Source organism: Balaenoptera borealis (genome assembly GCF_965194805.1).
Source record: "Balaenoptera borealis genome assembly, chromosome: 18".
Classification (NCBI taxonomy): Eukaryota; Metazoa; Chordata; class Mammalia; order Artiodactyla; family Balaenopteridae; genus Balaenoptera; species Balaenoptera borealis.
Window position 1 is genome coordinate 49098589 of NC_138877.1, and position 21733 is coordinate 49120321.

The 21733-nt window shown below is 41.2% G+C and overlaps 2 protein-coding genes and 1 long non-coding RNA gene across 10 annotated transcripts in view; 1 reads left to right on the forward strand and 2 right to left on the reverse strand.

The window, feature by feature from the left end:
* The window catches only part of TBC1D4 (TBC1 domain family member 4), a 248147-nt gene that overhangs the window by 209427 nt on the left and 16987 nt on the right, over positions 1–21733 (reverse strand). For 3 of the 5 annotated variants that reach the window (XM_082365914.1, XM_082365915.1, XM_082365913.1), the window contains exon 1: positions 1039–1684. The exons of the other annotated variants lie outside the window; for them this stretch is intronic. In XM_082365914.1, coding sequence (XP_082222040.1) covers positions 1039–1536 — 498 coding nt within the window. In that variant the 5' untranslated portion in view covers positions 1537–1684. Of the gene's footprint in view, positions 1–1038; positions 1685–21733 lie in introns of those variants that run through there. 5 annotated transcript variants of the gene reach the window in all.
* The window catches only part of COMMD6 (COMM domain containing 6), a 127492-nt gene that overhangs the window by 73896 nt on the left and 31863 nt on the right, over positions 1–21733 (reverse strand). The gene's annotated exons all lie outside the window — the stretch shown is intronic.
* LOC309615951 lies at positions 1007–5488 on the forward strand. The gene is made up of 2 exons (XR_014237169.1): positions 1007–1113; positions 3559–5488. It is a non-coding gene; the product is annotated as an uncharacterized lncRNA (long non-coding RNA).

A 21733-nucleotide genomic window follows, 5' to 3' on the forward strand; every position in this document is an offset into this window, starting at 1 on the left:
GAAACCCGCCACACAGTACAACTGAGACTTCATTTATTTATATTTAGACAACACTATTTTCCCAAAGAATCTAAAGTACTTTGCCCAAACATTCAGTAACTATTATAAATAACAGCATCTGGGGGGCTTTTGATATGGTAAACTCCTTACACATTTTTTAAAAAGGGGGAGGTGCTGTTTTTCAAGACACAATCACCGTAGTAAAGATTGTTTAGATACCTCTCTCCAGACGAAAAAGGACTGTGTCCGTTTTTTTTAAGGAAGTAAAAACGCACTGTTTGGTAACAGGCACCTCGATTTGGTAAACTCTGGAGAAATATTAGAAAAGAGATGTTCACCTCGTCTACAACACTGATTTTTAAATCACCCAGGTAGGTACTGATTCTGTCTCCAATTAGTGTGGAAAAAACTGCAAAAAAAAGAAAAAAAGTCTTCTTTCCACTCAAAATCTAAAGGCAGATTCGTATTTTGCTGACAATCGGACAACGTCTAGTAACTTCTCTCTAAGCCGGGCTCCGAAACAGGTTTCCAGACCCAAGACCTGCAGGTGCTGCTGTGACTAGGATGCGACTGTCCAAAGGGGCCAAGGTGCAGGACTCGACCAAGACCGAGAGTGTGTGCGGGGGCCTCTAGGAACCCAACCCTCTCCCGCTTTCCCTCTTAAACACACACGTGCACGCACGCACACACTCGGCCAAGGCCGGGGCATGCCATCTCCAGTCACACCCCAAGACATCGAGATCCTCCCGGGACGCGCGCTGCTCCCGCATTCTCCTAGGGCGCACCAGCTCCTCCACCGTCCCGAGACCACTCTCCGCCTCCCTCCCTCTTCCTTGGCCCTTCCGCCGCCAGAAGCAAGCTCCGGACTCGGGGTCCGAGAAGCGGGACCAGCCTGCGCTCAAGCGCGCCACGTGGAAGGCGCGCGCCAGCACCTGGACCGGAGTCGGTCTTTAACGTGGGGTCCCAGCGCGCCTGCAGCCCTGCCACTCCTCCCGGGTGTGATGGGCCCTCCCCCGTGCCTCCGAGCCGCGGTCTTGCCTGATTGGGGTCTGTGGCGCGGAAAACGTGGCAGGCCATCTGCGACTCCGGGTCGTCTGGCTGCGCCTTGATCAGGTAAGCAAAGTAGGTGAGGTCGTGGCTGTTGTGGATGAAGCGCGAGATGTGCTGCGCCTTGTGCTCGAAGATGAACACTGCCGGGTTGGGCTGCGCGGCCGTAGGGCCAAAGCCCCCAGCGGCACCGGCGCCCGGCGCGGGCACGCAGCGCAGGAAGGGCGCGCTGAGCACCAGCAGCACCTCGCGGGGCGCCGGCGCCCCGCAGCCGCCCGCCTCGGGCTTCTGGCTGCGCCGGCGGATCTCGGCCATGAGCCAGGGCAGCATGGGCAGCGTGGTCCTGCGGTCCAGGCACGACCCTCCCACGTACCACAGCCGGAACCTCTTGTCGCCCAGCTTCCCCTGGCCAGGCTGCGCAGGGGCGCCCGGCTCGGGCTCCAGGGGGTGCGGGAACGGCTCATCCCGAATGCAGCTGGGGGGCTCCATAACTCGCGCCTCCCGAGGGCACGGAGGCGGCCGGATCGGCGCGTTGCGCCCCCAGTTCTCGCGTTGAAGGCGCCGCCGAAACTGTGCCAACAGCCGCGCTGGGCCCCTGCGCCCGCCTCGGCGCGACCCCGAACTCCGCGCTTTAGTGGCCCTGCCCCATGCGGCACTTCGGGCGCGGCTCCCAGGCTCCGGCGGCGGGCACCCGGGGAGCGCCCGGCAGCAGGACTGGCAGGAGAGGGCGGGTTAAATCGCTATCCTCCTTGCTCCGGCTCGAGCCTGGGGCCGGACTTCCCCCTTCCTCGTCCGCGGCTCCGCTGGGTCAGAGGACAACGCCGAGGGCCCCGCGCCTCCGCCGGTCGCCGCCAGTTCCAGCGCTGCAGAGCCGTTGCGGCCGCCGCGCTCGCCCCGGGCGGGCACTGGGAGGCAGGGCGGGGAATGGGCTGTGGGCCGGAGGGGGTGACTTGGGGCGGAGCTGACTCCTACCAGGGTGACCAGCTGTCACCTGGAAGGTCGGGGCTCCCGGGCTTCGGCGCGGTCGGTTCTCGGGGAGGGCCTGCGAGAACTATTTCAATGGAAAATAACAAAAACAAAACGTGGCCTCGCGGGGGCCGCTCCTCCTCCGGTCGCCGCAGCCCAGCTCGCTGCTCCTCCTCCAACTGTTCCCGTCCCTCCCTCGCTTCTTCCTTCCTTCCAGGCTGCTTCTTTAATCGGGCTGCCACCCCGCCTCCCGTCCGGCGGGCGGAGAGTGTTGCCTATAAAAGCTTATCTGTGAAGTCACCTCTTCGCCTCTTTCTCCGGCCGCGATCCCAGACCGCCCCTGCCACCCGCCCCTCGGGCAGCAATACTGCGCCCGGCGCCGGCACTGCCCGGACCAAACTCATCATCTCCCGGGTCACCGAGATCTCCGTCTTCTTCTGGGCGTCTCTGCTGCCCCCTGGAGAGGGGACCACTGTCAATGGGGCGCTGGGATTTTTTTTTTTTATTTAATTAATTATATTTGCTTGGTTTCAATTCCTTCTAAAGCCTGCATCATAATTTCTGAATCTTATTTCCTAATAATCTCCAAAAAAATACTCGTGTTTTAAATCACGAAATTACGATAAAATTTCTTTTCCATTTCAAAAGAAATTGTGATTTTTTTGTTTACACACGTAGGGGCTTTGGTCATCTGAACAAAAAGAAAAAAAAATTTTTTAAGGCTTTTTAGGTCTTTGTTTTTCAAGGCAAATGAACACTTGTTACATGTTTGATCTTGACCTCAAATCCTAGTCAGATCTACTGCCCTGGTGACCTAGAAGGGACTATATGGGCCCTGATATGCCTTTTCCTTTCTCCAGGCTTTCAAGGCTCTTGGTAGATTGTCTCTTTGATGCCATACTCTTAAACCTCTGTAATGTGTGAGGATATTACAACAGTAAAGTGTGCTCCATCATTCCCTATTCAAACTGCTTTGTCGTTTAGGGTCAGATAGGTTGTCTAAATAAACGCACCTGACAGGTTATACAATAAACATGAGACAGTAGGCCACAAAACATAGCTTTCCTCCTTTGTCTCACAGAGGTATTCAAGTTCCAAAATATGTGCCCAGCGTCTTCCATCTCCAACTCTCTTTTGGTTTTTCCCAGTCTTATCCAAAGCAGTCTCATTCCTACATTGCTTCACCAGCTACATCCAAGTAGTGCCTTCCACTGCACCTCTAAAGTTGGAAGATTCTGACCCCAAGTCTTCACATGGGTGTTCCAAAGTTCCAGAAAACAATCAGGTCACATGATAACACCAAAATACAAGGCCATGCCCAACATTTCAAAAACACTGCAAAGTAACAAAAATAAACTGAAACGAGTTTTGATTAAGCCTTGTTTCACTTATGAGAGTATTTCTCAAACAAAAGTTATTTTTTAGGAACCAAATACATTTGACAATCTACCCCCATATCAAGGTCACCAACCACTGACCCTAAGGGGACACTGTTACATGGGAATAAAAAAACATATAAAAAATAGAGAAAATGACCTGTTTCAGTTTCTTCCAGGTATCAGCCCATCCTTACCAGCAAACCAGAGTCCATCAGCTGTGAAAGCCAACCCTCCTTCAAGACGATTTGCTTTTCTCTATCTGCCAAACCAGCTCCACCATCAAATCTGCCATCTTCCCAATCTCCTTGGCTTTCTCCTCCACCTTCTGGCACAACTCTGGCACTCTCTCATCAGCTTCCCCCTGGGATGCTGAAGGTGACTCAAGGCTTTCTCCTCCGAGGTCGCCACCTGCATTTCTATTTGCATGAGCGTTATTATCCATCTTCCACAGCTTGCTCCTGGTCCTCAGGAGCCACCATATCCTCCCGCATCCCACGGATAACTGGAAGCAGGAACTGCTCCAAATCTTCCTAGGGCCCCAAAACTTCCACTTCCGCCGGTGCTTCTACCTTGTCCCGGTCCCAGGGGCGCATTTTTCCTGCCTCATCTTCAGAACCACACGACCCTCATGCCCTGCCCTGGGACAGCTGATCAGCAGTTACTGCTCGGGTCAAAAGCGACCCACACTCCTTGTCAATAGTATTCCCGAACTACCTTTTTAAAAATATCCCTTTACGCCTTTTGCTTCACAACTGCTCTGGGAGGAAACAGCCTCACACGCAAACTGCAGGAGCGGCGAACAGAATCACGATAAAGTATTTTTAACTCCAATTTCTCTTTAAAATATAACATGGTATGACAAACATGAATCTTCATAGCTTTTAGTGCAGCCAATACATTTTATTCATTGTATTTACCCAGTTCAGAGCTAGTGTAGAGATTTTGCACCCTTTTATATGTAGTAATATATATTTCCAGGGAACTCAAAAAACATTCTAGGGATAATTTAATCATTCTAATTTTAAAGCAGAAAGAGAAGTATTCTTTTTTTCTTTTTGGCAAATTGGACTTTCATTCTTTTTACTCTTACTAAATTATAATTAAGAGTTAGGTAACAGGTAAACAAAAATAAGTGGGAAAGACACTTAAAGTTCCCAATTTTCTACAAAGGGCTCATAGGAAAAATGAAAACTCTGGTTCCTCTCCCATTCTCTCTCTCTCTCTCTCTCTCTCTCATTTTTTTTTCCTTTAATGGTATTCTCACTTTCTATAAAGCCTTGGGACTATTTTTTATCCTATATGTAATATCACTACAATCAAGTCCCATTATTCCTATGCAGAATTTCTGGGTGCACCCTGATGGCTCCCTTATAGATAGAATTTAAGCTCCAAGATAAAGACATTATTAATTGGTTAGATTCACTCATTCAGTTTACTCACACCACCACATTTTTGTGCAAAGTAGAACCATGTCTTCAAAAAGCAGTGAAGGGTTTCCCTGGTGGCACAGTGGTTAAGAACCTGCCTGCCAATGCGGGGGAGACAGAGTGGTCTGGGAAGATCCCACATGCCGTGGAGCAACTAAGCCCGTGCTCCACAACTACTGAGCCTGCACTCTAGAGCCCGCGAGCCACAACTACTGAGCCCGCGTGCCACAACTACTGAAGCCCCCACGCCTAGAGCTTGTGCTCCGCAACAAGAGAAGACACCGCAATGCGAAGCCCACGCACTGCAACGAAGAGTAGCCCCCAATGGCCGCAACTAGAGAAAACCCTCGTGCAGCAACGAAGACCCAACGCAGCCAAAAATAAATAAATAATTTTTTTTTTTTTTTAAAGCGGTGAAAAGTTGTCCGAATGTGACTGAAACCTTGTAGAACCTTGCCAGAAACTCTTCTATACAGATCCTGTTTCCCTAGGCCACATATCTGAGATCTATAAAAAAGAAAAGAACAGAGATCTGGGAAAAGCATGGAAGTGTTGTGGGTTCTACCAAATCAACTAGCTTGGGAGCTAGGATTGAATCTGGAGCCCCAGCAGGCCATTTCTTACTGGTGAAAGAAAGTGATGCAATAAACATCTACTTACTGACAGAAACACAGAAGAATTGTCTTTTATTACATGACAGCCTAAGTGTGATTGCTTCCTGCTCTGGAACGTCCTTAGCCCTCTCTTTGTAACCTTTTTGTGATGTTTTGCTTACTGTGCATTAATGAGCATTATTATTGTTTACCAGTACCTGATCCTCTCTGCATCCTGACACATGGGAAGGCAGGCACGATCCTAAGACTTGTTTTGGAAGTGAAATGTGACCAGAGGTGACTTGGGTCATGTCTTTGAGTAGAAGCATTTAATTGCCAGTAATCAACGCCCCAGCCCTCTCATGCTGTCCATCCCCACGCTTCCCCTTCAGTGGTCATTATGGAAACATCAGTATGGAGGTTCCTCGTGATCGAAGCAGTCCAGAATGCTGAGCCAGCTCCTAGAGGACAGCTGTCCTGGAGAACCTCCCAGGCACACAGCACACTTCTTGTAGTGGGAAATAAACTTTTTTGTTTGTTAAGCCACTGGGATTGTGGACTTGTCTGCTACCTTGTTGTAAATCTATCCTATCCTGTCCGATAAGGTTATTATACTATAGTATATATTGTATCTTATATAACTTGCTTTATTATCATTTAGACATTTGACTTATTGCATGAATGAACTCTATGGTAAGCTATTAGTTTCTTATCATCACTGTATCACCTGCAGAAGCTTAGAGAATTGCATGCACATAAAAAAGTGTTCAATTACAGTTTGATCACTTGAATTTAGAAAAAGACAAGAGGATGATACAATTTTAAATGTTTGGCAGCTATTACACTGAATATGCAGGTCTATGATGTTTACTAAATGGTGGGGCAATAAATAATCCTCTGACCCCCAACCCTTCCACTCTCAACCCCACTGTTGCCCAAAAAAGGGCCAAAGAATATGCTCATGGAAAGCATTTCTAATAATCTGCAAGAAATATCTCCTGAATAGTCTTGTAGGCACCTCTACTATGATATCCAAAAGTAAACACTTACATTTTTTTAAAAAGTGCTCCTCTAATATCCCACTATTATAATGCTGTTAGAATTAATTAGAAGTTGTAACATTCAGTCAAATCCTAGTTTAAAATCTATATACTACATGAGAAGTATAAGGGCTTGAGCTAGTGTATAAGACTGGAAAGGTTCATCTCAATCTCTTAGCTTGTCTCCTTGCTTCCAAGCACAAATGTACTCTCTCTTTTTTTCTCTATCTCTCTCTTCCATTCTGTACCCTCCCCCAATATCTACTTTTCTTCCCGCTTAAAAATCTTTAAATGAAGATACATTTCCTAAAGCTCAAAGCACGAATCTTTCTAGTCTTATATTTGCTGCTTTTCACTCCCCCACTCCCTCACCCCGACAACCTCCATTCCCAGATGCATTACATGCTCAGGTCTTCATGGGGTTTCCTAAGCTTCTTCCTCTCCCCGATTGCTCTGGCTTCCTAATGCCCACAACTTGAATTTCCCCCATCTTTCACTACGGAAACATTGATCTATTGTTCAAGACCCAAGTCAAGAATCATATCTTCTGTGAAGTTGTTTCTTACTTCCCCAGTCAGTGTTAATGGCCCTCTCTTCTTGGGTCTTTTTTTAAATACATTTCACTGTTATAGCTCTCATTACATTTATAATTACTGGGTGGTTTTACTGTGTCCCCCACCACAAAGAGAGCATCTTGAGAGAAGGGATTATTTGTTTTGTGCTCTGTTTTCCTCCAGTAGAAAACACAATAGCTGACCCTTAATGGGGTCTTAATAAATACTGAGTGAATGAATGAATTGAATTGAATAAATGGCAAATGAGAATTTAAGAAACTAAAGATGAAGAGGGGATTTTACTATCACAGAGGTGATACACCAAATGATTTAATTATATAATTTCAGGTAAATGTACTAAATATATCCACTAGCTAATGATAAAATACTAGAAAATAATAGAATGCCTCTCCAAAATCGTGGTGGAGTTGTGACTGGAGATAGTAAACAGAGCACAAGTGTTTGTGACTGAATAACAATTTGAGATACTATCAGGGTTTTCCCCTTATTGTTCCTTGTTCCCTGTGACCTTCCCCCAGCCCAGGCAGCCAGGGCATTGCATCTTCACTGATCCAGGGAAATGACGACACAGCAGAACACAGATAACAAAAGAGTCCATTCTTAGCTTTCAGGTTTCAAAAGCTAAGAACCTTGCAAAGGCAAAAGATTTGGAATACTACGTGCTCTCAGAGTCAGTTTCTCTTGCTCTTCATACTAAAAACAAAGAAAAGTTTCCCAAATTTGGGAGATGGAGACAGAGAGGAAATAAATAAAGGATAGCTACTAGGAAACTAGATATAAAATATATGATTTTCAAATTAGTAGAATATTGATCTATCCAGTAGGAAAGGAAAGGGAATAAAAAGAAAAAGAGAAAAGAAAGGAAACAAAATTAAAGTGTGATAATTAGAAAATTTAAAATAGTATGGCTACAGTAACTCCATATAGTAACTATAATAAATGTAAGTTAGTTACTCTAACAGACCAAAAGATAAAGACTTAACGATCCAGGAATGTGTTGTTTACAGAATCACTTTTAAAACGAAAGGATAGGGCTTCCCTGGTGGCGCAGTGGTTAAGAATCCTCCTGCCAATGCAGGGGACACAGGTTCGAACCCAGTCTGGGAGGATCCCACATGCTGCGGAACAGCTAAGCCTGTGCACCACAACTACTGAGCCTGCGCTCTAGAGCCCGTGAGCCACAACTACTGAACCCACGTGCCTCGAGCCCATGCTCCGCAACAAGACACCGCGATGAGAAGCCCGCGCACTACAATGAAGAGTAGTCCCCACTCGCTGCAACTAGAGAAAGCCTTCAGTGAGAAGCCCATGCACAGCAACAAATACCCAATGCAGCCAAAAATAAATAAATAAATAAATAAATAAAATTTTAAAAAAGAAAGGCTATATAAACATTGAAAATAAATAGAAGAAAATATATCAGGCATACATGAATGAGAAGAAAATCAGGGTTGTGGTTTCAATGTTAGATTAAATAGAATTTAAGGCTAATGAAGGGGGTCATGAAGAAATATTTGCCAGCATAAGTATTAAGAAGATGATTTTATTTTAAACACATGCACACTAAATAAATTGCTCTCAGATACATAAAACAGAAACTAAAATAATGACAGGAAAAATAAATAGTTGGTGACTTTAACAAATCATCCTCATATACTATAAGATTAACTAAATTAAATATAATCAAATTTATAAATTTCGATAACACAATTTACAGTTTAAATATATGTAATGAATAAATGAATAGAGAATACAAAATTTTTATAGAGCACCTGTGAAGAAAGCTAAAATTGACTATGCACTGTGTCACCCAGGAAACCCATAAATTCCAAAGAATTGCTATCATATACAACATGTTTTCTGATTATTATTCAAGGTAACTAGGAATCAAAAACATATGTTTAAAAATCCACATATCTGGAAAGTGAGAAACATAGAGTACTGAATAATCCTGGTTAAACAGAAAATTATGAGAGAAAAGTTTAAAGATATGGAGTTAGGTTTAAAAAGGAATTGTCTGTCAAAACTTGTGGAATACAGATAAATGTATTGATTAAAGTACACTTATCAAAATAAAAAAAAGAATGAATGAAAACAAATAAACTAAGAATTTAACCAAAAAGAGAAAAAAATGACATGGAAAAACCCAAGGAAATAATAAGGAAAGAAGGAATAAAATTAAGTCTAGAAATCAGGAAAATAAAGAATGGGAAAACAATAGAAAGGAATAGCAAGGAAGAATGTTTTCGTATCTATTGATTATCTATATTGTTTTGAAGGATTTGGTGATAATATTTTTTTGCCTATTTTTTAAACTAGGGCTAAATTATAGAATCTCCCCATATTAGGAATAGTAACATTTTGTTCAGCATACATTTTCTATATTTCTCCCAGTTTCTCATTATCTTTTTTGGACATAACAAAAAGAGAGAATACAGAGGTTTTTTTCAAACACTCATGGAATAGTCAAAGAAATTAACCACACCTTGTCTTTTAACAATGTTTAAGATGTCTTCACAAAAATTGAGGTAATTATTGATTTACTTCAGCCCACACCCCAAATATAGGTGCTACTTCTTAATACTCTTGACAGAATTATAAATTAAGAATTATAAAAGTGACATTTTTTAATTAGGAAATTGAGGCACAAACTAAGCAGGTAATGAGAGTAACATTCTAGAAAATGAACACAATACATATCAACTGATTGCTAATCAAATGCACAGTGCTTGGCACAGAGAAGGTGACTAATAAAATACTGGTGAATGAACATGTTGAGAGCTCTGCTGAATGCCAAAGAACAGAATCAGTTAGTTACAGAGCTTAAATTTTTTTTTTTGAATATTTGAATTTTATTGTATTTATTTTTTTATACAGCAAGATCCTTTGCGTATTTTGCATAACAAGACTTTATCAGATGTGTGTTTGGCAAATGTTTTCTCGCAGCCTTGAAGAAAACATTTGCTTGTCTTCTAATCCTCTTGAAACTGTCTTTTGTAGAGCAGAAGTTTTTAATTTGAATAAAGGCCAGCTTATCAATTATTTTTTTCATAGATTGTCTTTTTTTTAAACTTTATTTATTTTTTATACAGCAGGTTCTTATTAGTTACCTATTTTATACCTATTAGTGTATACATGTCAATCCCAATCTCCCAATTCATCCCACCACCACCACCACCCCCCACTTTCCCCCCTTGGTGTCCATACGTTTGTTCTTTACATCTGTGTCTCTATTTCTGCCTTGCAAACAGGTTCATCTGTACCATTTTTCTAGATTCCACATATATGCATTAATATACAAAATTTTTCTCTTTCTTACTTCACTCTGTATGACAGTCTCTAGATCCATCCACGTCTCTACAAATGACCCAATTTAGTTCCTTTTTATGGCTGAGTAATATTCCATTGTATATATGTACCACATCTTCTTTATCCATTCTTCTGTTGATGGGCATTTAGGTTGCTTCCATGACCTGGCTATTGTAAATAGTGCTGCAATGAACACTGGGATGCATGTGTCTTTTTGAAATACGATTTTCTCTGGGAATATACCTAGTAGTGGGATTGCTGGATCATATGGTAATTCTATTTTTAGTTTTTGAAGGAACCTCCATATGTTCTCCATAGTGGCTGTATCAATTTACATTCCCACCAACAGTGCAAGAGGGTTCCCTTTTCTCCACACCCTCTCCAGCATTTGTTGTTTGTAGATTTTCTGATGATGCCCATTCTAACTGGTATGAGGTGATACCTCATTGTAGTCTTGATTTGCATTTCTATAATGATTAGTGATGTTGAGCAGCTTTTCATGTGCCTCTTGTTCATCTGTATGTCTTCTTTGGAGAGTTGTCTATTTAGGCCTTCTGTCCATTTTTTGATTGGGTTGGTCTTTTTTTTAATATTGAGCTTCATGAGCTGTTTATATATTTTGGAGATTAATCCTTTGTCCGTTGATTTGTTTGCAAATATTTTCTCCCATTCTGAGTGTTGTCTTTTCATCTTGTTTATAGTTTCCTTTGCTGTGCAAAAGCTTTTAAGTTTCATTAGGTCCCATTTGTTTATTTTTGTTTTTATTTCCATGACTCTAGGAGGTGGGTCAAAAAAGATCTTGCTGTGATTTATGTCAAAGAGTGTTCTTCCTATCTTTTCCTCTAAGAGTTTTATATTGTCCAGTCTTACATTTACGTCTTTAATCCATTTTGAGTTTATTTTTGTGTATGGTGTTAGGGAGTGTTCTAATTTCATCCTTTTACATGTAACTGTCCAGTTTTCCCAGCACCACTTCTTGAAGAGACTGTCTTTTCTCCATTATATATCCTTGCCTCCTTTGTCATAGATTAGTTAACCATAGGTGCGTGGGTTTATCTCTGGGCTTTCTATCCTGTTCCACTGATCTATATTTCTGTTTTTGTGCCACTACCATACTGTCTTGATTACTGTAGCTTTCTAGTATAGTCTGAAGTCCAGGAGCCTGATTCCTCCATCTCCGTTTTTTTCCCTCAAGACTGCTTTGGGTATTCAGGGTCTTTTGTGTCTCCATACAGATTTTAAGATTTTTTGTTCTAGTTCTATAAAAAATGCCATTGGTAATTTGATAAGGATTGCGTTGAATCTGTAGATTGCTTTGGGTAATATAGTCATTTTCACAATATTGATTCTTGCAATCCAAGAACATGGTATATCTCTCCATCTGTTTGTTTCATCTTTAATTTCTTTCATCAGTGTCTTATAGTTTCCTGAATACAGGTCTTTTGTCTCCCTAGGTAGGTTTATTCCTAGGTATTTTATTCTTTTTGTTGCAATGGTAAATGGGAGTGTTTCCTTAATTTCCCTTTCAGATTTTTCATCATTAGTGTATAGGAATGCAAGAGATTTCTGTGCATTAATTTTGTATCCTGCTACTTTACCAAATTCATTGATTAGCTCTAGTAGTTTTCTGGTAGCATCTGTAGGATTCTCTATGTATAGTATCATGTCATCTGCAAACAGTGGCAGTTTTACTTCTTCTTTTCCAATTTGTATTCCTTTTATTTCTTTTTCTTCTCTGATTGCCGTGGCTAGGACTTCCATAACTATGTTGAATAATAGTGGTAAGAGTGGACATCATTGTCTTGTTCCTGATCTTAGAGGAAATGCTTTCAGTTTTTCACCATTGAGAATGATGTTTGCTGTGGGTTTGTCCTATATGGCCTTTATTATGTTGAGGTATGTTCCCTCTATGCCCACTTTCTGGACAGTTTTTATCATAAATGGGTGTTGAATTTTGTCAAAAGCTTTTTCTGCATTTATTGAGACGATCATATGGTTTTTATTCTTCAATTTGTTAATGTGGTGTATCACATTGATTGATTTGCGTATCTTGAAGAATCCTTGTATCCTTGGAATAAATCCCACTTGATCATGGTGTATGATCCTTTTAATGTGTTGTTGGATTCTGTTTGCTAGTATTTTGTTGAGGATTTTTGCATCTATATTCATCAGTGATGTTGGTCTGCAACTTTCTTTTTTTGTAGTATCCTTGTCTGGTTTTGGTATCAGGGTGATGGTGACCTCATAGAATGAGTTTGGGAGTGTTCCTTCCTCTGAAATTTTTTCGAAGAGTTTGAGAAGGATGGTTGTTATCTGTTCTCTAAATGTTTGATAGAATTCACCCATGAAGCCATCTGGTCCTGGACTTTTGTTTGTTGGAAGATTTTTAATCACAGTTTCAATTTCATTACTTGTCATTGGTCTGTTCATATTTTCTATTTCTTCCTGGTTCAGTCTTGGAAGGTTATACCTTTCTAAGAGTTTGTCCATTTCTTCCAGGTTGTCCATTTTATTGGCATAGAGTTGCTTGTAGTAGTCTCTTAGGATGCTTTGTATTTCTGCGGTGTCCGTTGTAACTTCTCCTTTTTGATTTCTAATTTTATTGATTTGAGTCCTCTCCCTCTTTTTCTTGATGAGTCTGGCTAATTGTTTATCAATTTTGTTTATCTTCTCAAAGAACCAGCTTTTAGTTTTATTGATCTTTGCTATTGTTTTCTTTGTTTCTATTTCATTTATTTCTGCTCTGATCTTTATGATTTCTTTCCTTCTGCTAACTTTGGGTTTTGTTTGTTCTTCTTTCTCTAGTTCCTTTAGGTGTAAGGTTAGATTGTTTGAGATTTTTCTTGTTTCTTGAAGTAGGCTTGAATTGCTATAGACTTCCCTCTTAGAACTGCTTTTACTGCATCCTTCTGCTGTTTGCCCTCTGGTGGATGAGGCTATCTAAGAGGCTTGTGCAAGTTTCCTGATGGGAGGGACTGGTGGTGGGTACAGCTGGCTGTTGCTCTGGTGGGCAGAGCTCAGTAAAACTTTAATCTGCTTGTCTGCTGATGGGTGGGGCTGGGTTCCCTTCCTGTTGATTGTTTGGCCTGAGGCGACCCATCACTGGAGCCTACCTGGGCTCTTTGGCGGGGCTAATCGTGGACTCTGGGAGGGCTCACGCCAAGTACTTCTCAGAACTTCTGCTGCCAGTGGCCTTGTCCTCACAGTGAGCCACAGCCCCCACCACCACCCCCCACCCCTGCAGGAGACCCTCCAACACTAGCAGGTAGGTCTGGTTCAGTGTCCTATGGGGTCACTGCTCCTCTCCTGGGTCCCGATGTGCGCACTACTTTGTGTGTGCCCTCCAAGAGTGGAGTCTCTGTTTCCCCCAGTCCTGTCAGAGTCCTGCAATCAAATCCCACTAGCCTTCAAAGTCTGATTCTCTCGGAATTCCTCCTCCTGTTGCTGGACCCCCAGGTTGGGAAGCCTGACGTGGGGCTCAGAAACTTCATTCCAGTTGGTGGACTTCTGTGGTATAAGTGTTCTCCAGTTTGTGAGTCACCCACCCAGTAGTTATGGGATTTGATTTTATTGTGATTGCGCCCCTCCTACCATCTCATTGTGGCTTCTCCTTTGTCTTTGGATGCAGGGTATCTTTTTGGGTGAGTTCCAGTGTCTTCCTGTCCTTGACTGTTCAGCTGTTAGGTGTGATTCTGGTGCTCTCACAAGATGGAGTGAGTGCATGTCCTTCTACTCTGCCATCTTGAACCAATCTCTCCAGAGGTTAAAAGTTTCTGCAGAGGAAGCAGCTTCTCTCTTTTTTCATAATTTTACAATACCCATTTTTGTCTTACTGCCTAATTCAGAAATGCCTCGAGTGAAAAACTCTGAAAAACTCTTTTGTCATAAAACCTATTTGAGGGATGAAAAGAAATAGGGTTAAAATGAACATTTATTTAATGCACAATTTCAGGCCAGACAGCTCCACATCTGCCAAGCATATGCAGTCAAGCACAAGTTATGAAATACTGTATATTTGAATGAAGATATTAGTATGGAGAGATTAAACACTTCCTGCACTATGCACTCCTTTATCACTAAGTGGAATTTCACATTTATGCTCTTCAGAATTATGTGGATTTAAACTGATATTATTGACTATTTTCTCTTGAACCTAATGAAAATCTTTGCAACTGAAAGCAGTAGTGATGCTTCAATAAAAGTGTCCCCCTGTAAAAATGCTTCCTGTTTAATTACTATTTCTAATGGGCCCTAAGAAGCTTAAAAATAAATCTATTTTAAGTCTGTCATGGATGAATTATTCCACATTTTCCTTGCTGATTTTAAAATGCAACACTCAAGCCACTAACATAATAGAGATTAAAATGAACAAATATACATGTAATATTTTTCAAACCAATAATTATTTTGAATAGGTAATATATGTAAAGGGTAGAGAGTTTATAAGTTACAAAAAAAGGTAAATACAGCAAAATGTAAGTCTCCCTTCCACTCCTTTCCCCAGATACCCATTTTCTTTCTGGAAACAGCCATTGTTATAAATTTATTATGCATGGATCTAAAAATGAAATAATAATAATAGCCACCATTTGTTGAATATTCACTCTGCACCAAGGTTCCTCACAAAAATGGTATGAGATAAGGACCGCTATTTTCCTCATTTTACAAATGAAAAACTGAGTCATACAAACATTAAGAATCTTTTTTAGGGTCACACTTTGTAGGTGGAAGAATTTTAGTTCAAACAAGAGCTATTACTCATATTTGTACAGGCTGTACTCAAACAGATACTGTACTAGAGAAAATAGCTGAACTAGAGTAATAGTTACTAGGATAATTGAGATTTGATAAAACTTTACAATGATGCCCTTAAAGGGTCTTTAACAGTTAAGAACTAATTTACTTACTTATGAAGTAATATTTATTGAAAACCTACTATGGTCCAGGCACTGGAAACATACTTGCCATCCTCACATGAGAAATGCAGGCAAGGGAAAAGCAACTACAATATTATGCAGTATGCAGAATTGGGATCATGCCATAACAAAACTCTAAAATATGTGACGTTGATTCCAAGACCATGTGGCAGATGAAAAGGAAAACTGTAGTAGAAATAGCAAGAAAACGATTGCAGGAGACTAGAAAAAAGATGAGGAAACTGCTACAGAAGCTTAAAAAATAGTGACCCATGTCATATAATATAGTGGTAAAAGTATCACCTGCAGTAACTTGAAAGATAGTCCACCCGGTAACCTGATGGACTCTTGGATTTGAGCAGAGATTTCTGGGAAGAAAATTGAGAGTGTTTGTTTATACTAGCTGAAGTATTAGGAGCTTCAAGAAAGAGATGGGCTCTGAAAACAACTGACCAATATGTAAGCAGAATTTAAAGAGATTATAGAGGGGCTAGAATGTGCCAGTCTGGAATGTAAACTCTTATTTCCAGCTTCTCAAGCAAATAAAAGATTTTCAAATTAAGACATGGCCTAAAGATGAAGGATAAAATCAAAACTATGGCCAGAAGACACTTTTCTAAGGCTTCTAAGGAATTTAAATTGGTGCTTTCTTGGGCTGAACAAAATGGCTTCTCAAAAGCTTAAAGATGTAGGTCCACAGAAGCCTGATCCGAAAGTAGCAGTAAATTAGTCTAAAAAGAGAAGACTGTCTTGAAAACAAGTGTGGCTTTGGCTTCTAGAGCATGGAGTGAACTTTCATCTGATATATAGGAAACTCCCAAAGTTCTTACGGGAATTGTACTAGCAAAAGTACTGCCAGCCTGGACTAATAGGGACCGTGACTATTCAATAATAAAGAAGTTTCTGGGTTCCTAACTTTATACAGGCAGGAACAGGCTGAGAAAGTTGCTCAAAGGACATACAAGGAGATGAACTGGAATTGGACATTTGGATTTTAAGTGTCTGTGGGATATCAGAGCAGAGAAATCAGAGGAGTTAAACATGTGGTTCTAAAATTTAGGAGACAGGACTTCCCTGGTGGCGCAGTGGTTAAGAATCCGCCTGCCAATGCAGGGGACACGGGTTTGAGCCCTGGTCCAGGAAGATCCCACATGCTGCGGAGCAACTAAGCCCGTGTGCCACAACTACTGAGCCTGTGCTCTAGAGCCTGAGAACCACAACTACTGAGCCCACGCGCTACAACTACTGAAGCCCGTGCGCCTAGAGCCTGTGCTCCGCAACAAGAGAAGCCACCACAATGAGAAGCCCACGCACCGCAACGAAGACCCAACACAGCCATAAATTAATTAATTAATTAATTAATTAAAATAAAATAAATAAAATTTAAGAGACAGATCTGGGCTAGAGATATAAATTTGAGAATCATTAGCACGTATGAAATACCAAATTACAAATGCAAACTTTCAGCTTTGGTTGAAATATAGGCAAAATCTTGGGACCCCAAGTGACAATGTTATTCAATGAGAATCTTTAACAGAAGCAGAAAATTGATGACACAAGTGCTTTTGAGGATGCAGAGCACTGGGCTAGTTTTACAACACTATCATAAAAGTCAGGTTCCCATAAAGAAAAAAATTTCACCCCAGATGGATTCAAATAAGACTTTAAGGAAAGGAGTAACAAGGAGTGGGCAGACTGAGGAGGACAGGGAATATCGAGGCACTGAGAGCTTTGCAGCAGTGGGGAAACATTATTATACCTATGACTAAAAAGTCAAGAGTAGGAAACAGTGTTTTTTGTTTTGTTTTGTTTTAAAATATTTATGTTTTATTTATTTATTTATTTAGCCTGCATCGGGTCTTAGTTGAGGCACGCAGGATCTTTAGTTGCGGAGAGTTGCAGCATACCTGTAGGATCTAGTTCCCTGACCAGGGATAGAACCCGGGCCCCCTGCATTGGGAGCACGGAGTCTTAGCCACTGGACCGCCAGGGAAGTCCCCAGGAGACAGCGTTAATGGAACCTAGAGGGAGGCACTGCCCAGCAGAACATATAGTTGGGGAGGGACACAGCTACTGCCAGAGATATGGCACAGAGCAGGAAGCAGGCAGGGAAGAGATGCCCTGACCTTGCTCTCCTCTTTTGCTGTATCTCCAGCCGGTATACATGCCACTGGACAAGCCAAAGGGGCACAAGTGATATAGTCCTCAGAGGACAATTTTCCAAGGCATAAGGCAAGGGAGAGAAGGGCAGAGTGTATCCAGACAAGCAAATGGAAAATAACTAGCACAGGTTTTAAGGTAAAGGAGAAGATTTAATAACATTTATAATTCAGGTATCAAAAATGCAAAAGAAAGTATAGCACTAGCCAGGTGGGGAGAAGGCCATGTTGAATTTATATATGCAGTTTCTGTATCATAAATATGAATCACTGGACAGTTTGCTGAGAAGGACAAAGAGAACTTTTTTGTGATATTCTTCTTGTAATTACAAAAGAATTATCATCATCGTCATAGTCATCATCATCTCCTTCAAAATGTAACATTAACTCAAGACAATAGATACTACAAAGTTTGTTTTTCATGTTTGTTATGATAATGTATTTGTGAATTACATCAGCATTGCATGAAACTGTATCTGTTAGAATGTTTGTTGTAAGAAATGACTCTACACACCTATGCTGTAATGTCCCCAGTCAGCAGGAAATAGATTGCTAATAAGGATTCATGAACACATTTATTTTGGCTTTCTCCTTATAGACCTATTTAAACAAGATAATCTTTTAGATTCCAACAACTTCATGTCTAAACACAATGTCAAAGCATTTTTCCTACATGATATGGATGATAATTTCAGTCTGAAGAGCTGATGACATCAACCACAGAGCACTGACAATGAGAAGGAAAGATGCCTAGGAAACCCGGAGGAAGATCAACATTTAAGGGAAATGCAGACCAAAATGTAGCATGCAAAAAGACTGAGAAGGATAAACCAGAGACATAGGAAGAATGTGGTGCCATGGAAACCCAGTGAAAAAAGAAGTGGTCCACATTTTTACATGCTGCATACAGATCAAATAAGGGGAAGACTGAAATGGTTCCATTCCAGTTTTAGCCACATGCACGTTATTGGTGACCACAGAGAACATACTTTTAGTAAGAGCAGAAGTAGAATGAATGAGAGATGCAGACATTAAAATGCTAAATATAGGTAACATTTTAGAGATGCTTGGCTCTAAAGAGAAGAATAAAGACTAGTAGCTGAAGGAGGGAGTGGGGGACAGGGGGGCTGTTTTTCAGTTTGGTTCCATTTAGTTGGTTTTTAACTGGTAGAGAGTACTGAGCACAGTAAAATGCTATCGGGAAAAAATGAATGGAGTGAGAGAAGCTGAATCTACAAAAGAGAAAACCGTTAATCAACGAATGGAACATGGCATCTGTTACAAAGTAGATGCTCAGTAAGTCTTTGCCAAATAAATGACTGAATTCCTTTATAAGAAATGAGGTATTTAATCCAGAAACCAAGTGAAGAAATTGTCTGTAGACAGGAGGCACAATATCTCTTCCATCAAAAAGGCAAAAAATGAGGACATGAGTGTGGATGCAGTTCATTTGGTAGATGTGGTGTCAAGAATTTGAGAAAGTTCCATTGGATGATTTCTATTTTCTCTGTGAAATGAAGATGAGATCATCTGAGAAAAATAAAATAAAATCTGAGGAGTGGTAGATTGGAAGGATTGAGAAGAATGAAAAAGGTTTATGAATAGTCTCTTGTGTTCTGAAAGGATGCTTCAGAGAGAAGCTCCTTTAAGCAGCTGCCAGCCTCTGCAGTATGCGTGGTGGCTCATGAAAGAGGTTGCCCAGCGTATATACTCCCTGTACAGGGCCTCAGGGCTGAATCAGGTGAACTCACCATCATCTGGCATCTTTCCCCGTTCCTCCCTCACTTGAAACTCTTAGCCACAGTCTTCAATATTTTTTCTCTCCTTTGTTTTCCTGGCATCGTTCCACCAGATTTGGTAGAGAGCTCCCTGGGAGTCCATGACCTTGGACAATTCTGCCTCCTAACCAGGACAATGTTCCATGGTTCCACTTGAGGACACTTTTCGTAGCTCATTACAACTCTGAGACCTGCCTAGCCAGATACTGACCCTATCACCAAGGCACCCACTAACCTTCAAAGGAGCAAACTGGGCATAAGGTCTAAGAAGGGGGCTAAGCCTACTTCATTGTCTATCTAGTCTCTTCACACAGAGCTTGAGTCATCTTTGCCCTCAAGCCCCTGCTCTGGGCTGCTTAAGTCCTAAGGGCTCCAGTTCCTCTACTCACCCAAGTACCTGACGGTGGAAAGGACCTCTCCCTTTGAGAGGAGATCCTGCTTGAAATCTACCTCAATATGACCTTAGCCCATGGCCTCAACAAGGAAACTCTGTTAGGTTATAACACAGAAAGCCTAACACGCCCCCCCAAAGAGAAAATAGTCATAAGATAGGCAGCTTTGTTACAACAGTCAGAGGAACTCCCAAATCTGTATAAGGATAAATAGTACAATATTCTGTTCAACACAAAAGTTGAAGAGAAAAATGAATAAACTATATGTCCATTGTAGTCATTACCTAACCAATAAATGATGTGTATATAAAGTATTTTAGACAAACTCTAGGGAATTTTAAGTCAGTTCTCAACAAAATTTCAGAGGATGCAACACAAATTCTTGAATAACATATGTAGCTTCGTAGGAAACTTTGCCAAATAACTGATTATCTAGTATTGAGATTATGTAAGAGAAAACACTGAAAAAGGTGGCCTAGGGAATTTATTTTCAGCAAATGTGGAGGGAGAGGGTGAGAGAAACAAAAGTGATGGCTGAGAAATTAAAAGCACTCTGAGAAGCAGTGGGACCATCTCTGGATTATATAGTTACTAAATTTTCTCATCACTTTGCTCTAATGTATATGAAAAAAGTTATTTAGACCAGGCAGTGTTTTTGATGGTTATGGCTATAACTCTAGAGGAGAATTATTCATCTGTTTTGGATCATTAAACTCAATATGTGCATTTGATTAAAATTCCACTCTTCTCTCAGCTACCCATTATGATACTCCCTGTTTTAAAGTAATTCTCCCCTGTTAAGAGTGATGCATTGCTTTCCTATTTAAAAACGAAAAGAAAAGGCAGTGAGAGGCAGATCTCAGAAAGAGGCTATTTTTTTCTTGTTACTTTGCAAAAACAGCAGCAGCAGAAGTCCTGGAACAGGGAAGCTAGAAAATCTATCTTTTTGGACCCTCCTCTCTCATAAAAAGTAAAGGGAAACTTATTTTCAAAATAAGCAATAGAAAAAATTTGGCCAAGTACCATGCAAAATTATTATCATTAAAAGGAGAATAAGAGGCAGAATAAAATCCCCACAAACCATGACAAAAACACTTTGAAAAGACATGGCAACCAAATGTGAAACTATAAAATCTAATATTTCAAAATAAGCTAAAAGAAATTAAGAAAAGTATAGAAGTTATGAAAGAATAACGTAAATCAGCATTAGAGAAACTCAAAAATAGCAAAACCAGAATCTGGGGTTATAAAGCAAGGAAGCTGAGACCTTTGTTGAGTTTCTCTCTGCCATTTCTTTCATTTGGCCCTTCAAACATCAACTTGAGCCCATTATACTCTAGGCTAACTCTGCCTTTGCCATGAGCCTCTGCAGTGCTGACACGCAATAGCAGATTAAGCACATGGTAGCTTGCATTGAACAAAAGCCAGTGAGAAAGCAGAAGAAATAGAGGCAAAAGCAAAGAAAAGGTAAAAGGTTGAGAAAAGTTATCTTGTGCAAAGACTGAAAATTAGAAATTATTATGAAAAGAAAGAAATGTAGTTTGCGCAGCAAAAGGAAATGTCCACCGTGACAAATCAAAGCAAGTTCAAAAGTCCTCTGAGCCGAGAAATGACCATATTACAGACCTAAGTAAAGCAAAATACACTTAGCAAGGTGGTAAAAGTACAACCAGACACCGAGTGAGGCTGTAAGCACTGGTCCTCCAGGGTTTGTACTTGTTGCTATGGCCCCTAATGACTCTTCCTTACAGGAATCGAGACCTCCTGCTGGTAGAGGTTGAAGTGCAAAAAGAAATCCTTATATATAAAACTGCCACCAAAAAAAGATGCTGATGTCTAAATTGATCAAGGGGCCTACCTGTCTGAGTAAACAGCTGGCCATTTTGAAATCGTGATGGAGATCACAAAATAAAGGTTTCCAACACCCTAAAAAGCCAGCTGAATCTCACAGTTCAAGAAGGATGCCAAAGTACACTGAACCTTGTTTGGTGTGATACCAACAGAAAGTCTTTGGATTAAGCCTTTTTTTTGTAAATTTATTTTTGGCTGTGTTGGGTCTTCATTGCTGCGCGAGAGCTTTCTCTAGTCGTGGTGAGCAGGGGCTACTCTTCGTTGCGGTGGGGGGGCTTCGCACTGTGGTGGCTTCTCTTGT